Source organism: Berghia stephanieae, chromosome 11, assembly GCF_034508935.2.
Source record: "Berghia stephanieae isolate SIO BIC M18660-M18661 chromosome 11, UCSD_Bste_1.3, whole genome shotgun sequence".
Classification (NCBI taxonomy): Eukaryota; Metazoa; Mollusca; class Gastropoda; order Nudibranchia; family Aeolidiidae; genus Berghia; species Berghia stephanieae.
In genome coordinates, this window is record NC_088370.1 from 40363138 (window position 1) to 40372023 (window position 8886).

Below are 8886 nucleotides of genomic sequence, written 5' to 3' on the forward strand. Positions count from 1 at the left end.
ATGATATCCATTCTGATAAACAAAGAACATTAGTCCAATTAATAATCATAATCATCCGATCCAGCCCGACATAACACACAAACAAAAACCGATGAAGCTTGATGAGAATAATGCTATTTTTCTAAAACATGTATGACAAAAACCTCTCCCCTACACATATTATTTATGAAACATAATTTTTAAAAATCAACATTGAAATCGTTACTGCAGTTTTACATTGCTTTAATGATCAGGATTATTACCATGGGACATTTAAGGATGCACAAGATGTTCATATATGACTATAAAAACCGTTCTTTCCTAGGGAGTTCATGTCCACATCGTAAAAAAACACTGCTTTACTTCTTTCCATGGGCGTTCATGTCCACACTGTAAAACAAACCGCCTCCCTTCTTTCCTTGGTTGTTCATGTCCACACTGTAAAACAAACCGCCCCCCTTCTTTGCTAGGTTGTTCATTTCCACACCGTAAAACAAACCACCTCCCTTCTTTCCATGGGCGTTCATGTCCACACTGTAAAACAAACCGCCTCCCTTCTTTCCTTGGTTGTTCATGTCCACACTGTAAAACAAACCGCCTCCCTTCTTTGCTAGGTTGTTCATTTCCACACCGTAAAACAAACCGCCTCCCTTCTTTCCATGGGCGTTCATGTCCACACTGTAAAACAAACCGCCTCCCTTCTTTCCTTGGTTGTTCAAGTCCACACTGTAAAACAAACCGCCCCCTTCTTTGCTAGGTTGTTCATTTCCACACCGTAAAACAAACCACCTCCTTCTTTCCATGGGCGTTCATGTCCACACTGTAAAACAAACCGCCTCCCTTCTTTCCTTGGTTGTTCAAGTCCACACTGTAAAACAAACCGCCCCCTTCTTTGCTAGGTTGTTCATTTCCACACCGTAAAACAAACCCCCTCCCTTCTTTCCATGGGCGTTCATGTCCACACTGTAAAACAAACCGCCTCCCTTCTTTCCTTGGTTGTTCATGTCCACACTGTAAAACAAACCGCCTCCTTTCTTTGCTAGGTTGTTCATTTCCACACCGTAAAACAAACCGCCTCCCTTCTTTCCATGGGCGTTCATGTCCACACTGTAAAACAAACCGCCTCCTTTCTTTGCTAGGTTGTTCATTTCCACACCGTAAAACAAACCGCCTCCCTTCTTTCCATGGGCGTTCATGTCCACACTGTAAAACAAACCGCCTCCTTTCTTTCCTTGGTTGTTCATGTCCACACTGTAAAACAAACCGCCTCCCTTCTTTGCTAGGTTGTTCATTTCCACACCGTAAAACAAACCGCCTCCCTTCTTTCCATGGGCGTTCATGTCCACACTGTAAAACAAACCGCCTCCCTTCTTTGCTAGGTTGTTCATTTCCACACCGTAAAACAAACCGCCTCCCTTCTTTCCTTGGTTGTTCATATCCACACTGTAAAACAAACCGCCTCCCTTCTTTTCATCAGCGGACAAAGTTTTACTTTCCAGGAATAAAGACATGAAAAGACATCCATACAACGCTAAAGCCACGTTCATCGCCATGTTTCTATTTTTGGTCTGTGGACATAACAAAATAACACCTATATATATTTAATATGACTTGAAATTCAAAAAGACTTTACTTGAAAACTATATTTTAAATGAACAAATTTTCACGTTGCTAGTAAAGATTTTGCTAGTAAAATTTTAATGTCAATAGCTAAATGTAATGTCAGAATCAAACTGTTTATGATACAATGATTAAATGACGAATCCTAAACTGCAAAAGCCTGCTCTAAAATGAAAAAAAAGTATTTGAGATAGCCAGTTTAAATGTTGAGGAAACCATAGGGGGTAGAGATCCGTGCTACAGAGTAAAGCAAGCGTTCACGTTTAGACAATACATATGGAGCAGGAAACCCTTTCACATCCTTAAGTCAATCTATCATGAAAACTTTTATATTGCCATTTATGTTATACATACGTATGAATATATCATTGTGTGGTTTGCTTGAGTTTTTCTTCTGTTGTAATTTGTTATCATCATCATCATCATCAACATCATCATCATTATCGTCGTCATCATCAACATCATCATCATCATCATCATCATCATCATCATCATCATCATCATCATCATCATCAGAAGCAGCAGCAGCAGCGGCGGCAGCAACATCATCATCTTAATGACCATCATCATCATCATCATCATCATCATCATCATCATCATCATCATCATCATCATCATCATCATCATCATCATCATCATCATCATCATCATCATCATCATCATCATCATCATCATCATCATCATCAACAACAACTGCAACAACAACAACAGCAACAACAACAACGACATGATATGCAATAACAACAGCAACAGCAACAGCAACATGATCTGCAATAACAACAGCAACAGCAAGAGCAACATGAGCGACAACTACACCAAAAACAATAACAAGATCACCATCTACAGCAACAACAACATCAACGACCGAAGCAACGACAGCATGAACATCAACAACTACTACAGCATCAACAACAGCAACATAAATAAAAACAGCGGCAATGACGACAACGGAACTGAGACAACAGCAAAAACAACTGCATCATCAATCACAACAACGACAACAGGAATAACAAAAGCAATAGCACCAGCGTCAACAACTACAATTATGTCATCAACACCAACAATCATATCGCAGACCGAAAACTCAAACGACCGAATCTCATCAATATCGACACCAAGTCTACCCCTACTGCATCTTTTAGTTTTAAAAGGTCAACAACGTGCCACGTCTTAAATGTTTTTAGACCGACACATAAATCAGCTAAACTATTTATTGACGAATTTAGTCAAATGCTGTCAGAACTGAACCTCAAAAAATCACCTTTTATTTTGACTGAAGTGTATGCATTTCACCTCAACAACCACCAAGCCCACAAAAAACTTAACATCAAGTGGAATGGCCAGACATTAGAGTACAACTACCACCCAGTGTACCTCGGAGTGACGCTTGATCGGACTCTGTCCTTCAGAGAACACGTGAGGAAGACCAAGGCAAAAGTGTCCACGCGTAATGCCCTCCTTGGAAAGCTGGCAAACATGAACTGGGGAACTGACCCTAAAACTCTAAGGACCACAGCATTGGCCCTCAGCTACTCAACTGCGGAGTACTGCTCAGCTGTATGGGCCCGATCATGCCATGCCTCCAAGCTAGACCCCGAGCTCAACAACGCCTGCCGGATCATAACGGGCCAGCTGAGAGCAACACCATTACCACTGGTCTACCGTGCAGCAGGAATAGCCCCACCACACATCCGGAGGGAAGCTCATGCCCAAATACAAAAATACAAACAGGAAATGGACCAGAGACACCCCCTTCATGACCACAATTGCCCCAAAAGCAGGCTCAAATCAAGAAAAAGCTTCCTCACAGTAGAGAGCCTTCACCCAGACCACTCAGCATTCTTCCGCCTGGACAAATGGGTAGAATGGGACAAGACAGCAAACGATGCCCTCCAGCCCCCAACAGAAAAGCTCCCAGCAGGCACAGACCTCAAGAGAAAAGAATGGGTGGCGCTGAACAGAGCTAGAGCAAAGGTGGGAAACACCGCCACCAACCTCTTTAAATGGAAAATCTCACCGGGCACTGAATGCCCATGCGGTCACCCCAGACAGACCATGGATCACATCCTGTCCGAATGCTCGCTGGGACCTCACTGCACCAATGCTGACCTGAGGGAATGCAACCAGACTGCCCGGGACTGGCTGACTCACTGGCGCGACAAGATATGATGATGATGACTGGATATTTTAATTTCAACTTTTTAGCTACACCATCTTCTGTTAACAAATTAAATCGTTTAATTCTTGACCATGATTTCACTCAAAATATGAATGAAATACTTAGACAACTGGCAGCCTTTTAGACTGGGTCATCTCCTCTTACCATAATTCCTCAATCAAATATACTGAAATTGTTGACATTGACATCTCAGATCACAAAGGACTCTTCATTTTTATCAATTCTAATATATGTTATGCTCCATTAAAGACAGTAGACAGTAGAAAAATTAATCATATAAATCTAGATTCTAGATATTGAAAACTAATTCAATGTAACAAATATAGGTGATTTTAACAACATTTTAAATGATCTTATTGATAAACATTTTCCTTTAGTGACTTGACGCACTTCTGACAGGAAATAAAGCTGAATGGTTTAATGATAATGTAAAAATGGCAAATAAAAACGATTAAAGGCAAGCAGAGAGGTTGTGGAGCAAGACAGGTCTAAATGGTCATAAAGAAATTTATCAATCGACCAAAACCAATGGCTCTAACATTATAAAGAATGTCAAAAGAAAAGTCTATATTTCAAAATTCGAAAACAGCATCAGTTGTAAAGAGTTATAGCGCCTTTCAAATCAACTTCTCTGCAAACATAAATTACAAACGTTACCTAACGTCAACAATGATGAGGAAAATCGCAATCCTTTGCCAATTGGACCAAAAGTCGGAGAAAAAAAAAACAAACATTTCAAAGGAGACAAATTAGATGAATTTTCTCCAGTCATAGAAGAAGAAATTCGATAAATAATAATGACGAGTCCTTCCAAATGCTGTAATCTCGACCCCATCCCCACCTCTTAACTTCAAAATTGCGATGTTTTTTTGCCTATTATAACTATGATAGTGAATAACTCACTCCACTCTGGTGTAGTTCCTACTTCTTTTAAGAAAGCTATTGTAAAATCTCTTTTGAAGAAGAGTGCACTTGAACAGAATGAACTTAAAAATTATAGGCGGTTTCAAATCTTCCTTTCCTATCAAAAATTCTTGAAAGAGTTTTGCGTTAAAAAGACCTTGAAAACATGTTTCAATAAATCTAAGTGAAACTTATCAGTCAGCGTACAAAACACAACGTAACACAGAAACAGCTGTCCTCAAAGTCTATACTAATATATATTATAATATATTCTATTGACAAAAACATGTCTGGTTGTTAACTCTTTTTAAATCTCTCCTCTGCTTTCGACACCATAGACCATATTCTACTTTATCGTTTAAAAATTACTTTTAAAATCAGAGGCACTGCACTAGAGTGGTTTCAATCGTACCTTAGATTTAGAACACAAACTGTTGAAATAAATTGTCGATTTTCAGATGAATTTGATTTGACGCATGGGGTGCCCCAGGGATATGTACTAAGGCTATTATTTTTTAAATGTATATAAAGCCTTTTTCTAAAAACTTTTAATAATCATGATATGGACTACCACTTTTACGCTGATGATACACAAATCTATAAAAGAGATACTCCTGATAATATTTTTCTTTTACAAAATCCAATTGAAAATTGTGTTGCTAATTTAAAAAGCTGAATGGATGTAAATAAACTTAAACTTAATAATGAAAAAAAAAACAGAATTATTATTATGTGAGGCAAACAACAATAGTCCTTTCCCAGTAATGAACTTAGATATCTAGAAAATCAAGAAAAACAATTAGAAATTTAAGAGTATTTTTGGATAGCGATTTGGGCATGAATTTACATGTTGATAATCTATGCAAAGTTTAAATTCACATCTCAATAAAAATGCTAATGTTCGAACCTACTTGGCTGAAGATGTAACGAAAAAGCTAGTAACAACCTTTATATTATCAAAATTAGATTATTCTAATTTTCTTTTGGCTTTGGAAACTAAAGATGAAATTTTAAGACTTCAAACAATTCAGAATAGTGCTGCAAAATTAATTACAAAACAAAGAAGCATGAATATAAGCTGCCCATTGGTTGCCAGTGAAATAAAGGGTTGAATACTAGATCGCCCTTATCTGCTTTAAATGCCTTAATGGTTTAGCACATAGATATCTTAACGAATTCATTAATGTACATTCTCCAACTGGAATGCTACGGTCTTCATCTGACCAGACAAAACTTCAAGAAATCAACAAATCAAATTATTTATTTAAAGGTGGGAGATCGATTTCATCACTTGGTCCTGAAATAGTCTTGAAACATCAAGTGTCGATGTTTTTAAATCAAAGCTTACACATTACTTTTTTACAAAAATATATTTTTAAGTCTCTGTCAATGTTTCACATTTATTTCATTTAGATTTTTTTTATTTCTTCTTTTGAGTAATAACTGAAAGTGTGTCTGCTTGTGTGTGTGCATGTTAGTGATATTTTAGAAAATCATTCTTGTAACTGTGAAGCGCACAGAGCATGACCCAGCCATGGTTATGCCCTACACAAGTGCTATATTATTATTATTTATATTAATATTATAATAATAATAATTATTATTATTATCATTATTATTATTATTATCATTATTATTATTATTATTATTATTATTATTATTATTATTATTATTATTATTATTATTATTATTATTATTATTATTATTATTATTATTATTATTATCATTATTATTATTATTATTATTATTATTATTATTATTATTATTATTATTATTTTTTAAATTATTTTTATTATATAGTAAATGTATTTTGTATCTAATAAATGTGACGATGTTCCAATATCCAGTTGATGAGGGGGGTGAAACAACTACGTATATTCTTACAATAATACGAGATGACAAAAATTAAAGAAACTTATTATAACCATATATCAAATTACTTTCATCTTAATCTCTTCGACGTAAAACAGTTTAGGGACAAAAGCTAATAAGTATAAAAAGTAGGACTTACCTAAGACAGGCCAACGCTAGGAATATCTGGGTATTCTTGGTTGGGATGGCAATAGACTTTCTCAGACCCATTTATATATATGTATTTGGTTGGTGATTGTATACATCTGTTGTATTGCAGATTTCAAGATTAGCACGATAAATCTTAGAATGGTTTGTTTTTATGTCATTAACTTAACAGGACTGAGTACACACGTGTAAGAAACGACTTTTTTGACGTCATCTAGGACCTAACTTTGAAAGCGAGTGTCTTACCACAAGACCACATAGCCGCATTTACAAACACAATACACGACTCAGTCCGTTTGAACCATTAAGCCCATGGAATCGAAGTTTATTAGTTTCCACCAGATCTAACAGACCCAGCAACCCAATCATTACTGAGTTTGCGCGTCGGGGCTCTAACGGGGCCCATTAGAGATAGACAACGATTGGGATTGTTTGGAAGCTTTAACCCTTTGCCCACTAGTCATTATGATATCGGAAATGCTATCGCCGTCTACATCTACGCCTGAATAGAAATAGAGGGTGGAGCCTACCATGATATAACATTTTATGGAGCCCTAATTTCATCATATCAGTTCTGTCCACTGACAAATGGGTGGGTATCGCTTTCAAGAACTTATGTCCTTATATGAAATCTTGAAATCCTGAGTTTTTGACCAATTAACGATTGTTCTTTTGATAGCTCGCTTGTCAACATGAGTCAGCTCAGCCCTTGATTTATGTACAGGCATCACAGGTGGGATATGTTGTGTAACTTCAAAGACCACGGTTGACCGAAAGCGATGAATTAGACTTTTAAAACTGAAGTTTAATCTGACACCCTACTCGCTGTTATCATTCGCGTCTAAGTTGTAATTAGGCAACTTTGGCCAGAAGTGAAAGACATACATTGTGTGTTCAGTCTGTGTGTGTGTGTGTGTGTGTGTGTGTCTGTGTGTGTGTGCGTCTGCGTGGGAAAGGGATACGCAAAATTTAACACCTACTCGCTAGCCATCAAGGATTACGTATTCATTTCCTGAGCAGTCAATTGGGTATTTAAAAAAAAGGACAAATAATCTAATTGCGATAAATTTGAAAACCTCATTGTTGGAATCAGCTTGAAAAGTGGAGAAAAATTGTCTTTGTCTCATAAAAATCGGTCTAGAAATAACCTTTTTTGTAATAGATTTGATTTTGAAAACAGCTTTCTCAAATTTTATAATTTTATGATAATTTTCTTATTTTCCGGTCGATGTTCTTGATTTATATATCGTTTTTCATTTCTCAATGAGACGAACACACTGATGTAAGTCGATTGATTCAAGAGTTTAAAACACAGATTTCGTGTTTTGATTGTGAGTCCAGCCTTACTAAGAATTCACGAGCGTTGAGATATGACGTAACTATACATACAAGACCTCGTTCTCCACGCCATAGTAGGGCTTCCATCAGTGACATCTATATGAAGTCCTAGGCTTCCATTCATCGCTTTCGGTCAACCGTGGTCTTTGAAGTTACACAACATATCCCGCCTGTGATGCCTGTACATAAATCAAGGGCTGAGCTGACTCATGTTGACAAGCGAGCTATCAAAAGAGCAATCGTTGATTGGTCAAAAACTCAGGATTTCATATAAGGACATAAGTTCTTGAAAGCGATACCCACCCACTGTCAGTGGACAGAACTGATATGATGAAATTAGGGCTTTATAAAATGTTATATCATGGTAGGGTCCACCCTCTATTTCTATTCTGGCGTAGATGTAGACGGCGATAACATTTCCGATAATGACTAGTGGGCAAAGGGTTAAAGCTTCCAAACAATCCCAATCGTCGTCTATCTCTAATCGGCCCCGTTAGAGCCCCGACGCGCAATCTGTCTATTGCTGAGTGAAAGCCAGGAATCGATCTCGAACCCATTGTGTGTGAAGCGAGTGCTCTAGCAATAAAGTTAACGGAATCCCCCGTGTAAAAGTCAGGATGAAACAACCACGACTCTTATGATAAAGTCCATATCATAAAGACACCTGACAGTCAGCTGTTTTGGATTATTATTATTATTATTATTATTATTATTATTATTATTATTATTATATTATTATTATTATTATATATTATTATTATTATTATTAATTATTATTATATATTTATTATTATTATTATTATTATTATATATTATTATTATTATATATTATTATTATTATTATTATT

General features: G+C 36.6%; 1 protein-coding gene across 1 annotated transcript; it reads right to left on the bottom strand.

Annotated features, from left to right (window-relative positions):
- Nucleotides 1-205: 205 nt before the first annotated feature.
- On the bottom strand, nucleotides 206-6813 carry LOC144956982 (uncharacterized). Its single transcript, XM_078887864.1, has 2 exons — nucleotides 6693-6813; nucleotides 206-1547 (listed from the first exon to the last, which is right to left on the bottom strand). The coding sequence occupies exon 2, from the start codon at nucleotides 1530-1532 to the stop codon at nucleotides 837-839; it is 696 nt and encodes a 231-aa protein (XP_078743990.1). The 5' UTR covers nucleotides 1533-1547; nucleotides 6693-6813; the 3' UTR covers nucleotides 206-836.
- Nucleotides 6814-8886: the final 2073 nt, after the last annotated feature.

Bases quoted from the DNA above. Each gene is read 5' to 3' on its own strand.
- LOC144956982 (XM_078887864.1), bottom strand. From the start codon at position 1,532: ATGGCGATGAACGTGGCTTTAGCGTTGTATGGATGTCTTTTCATGTCT.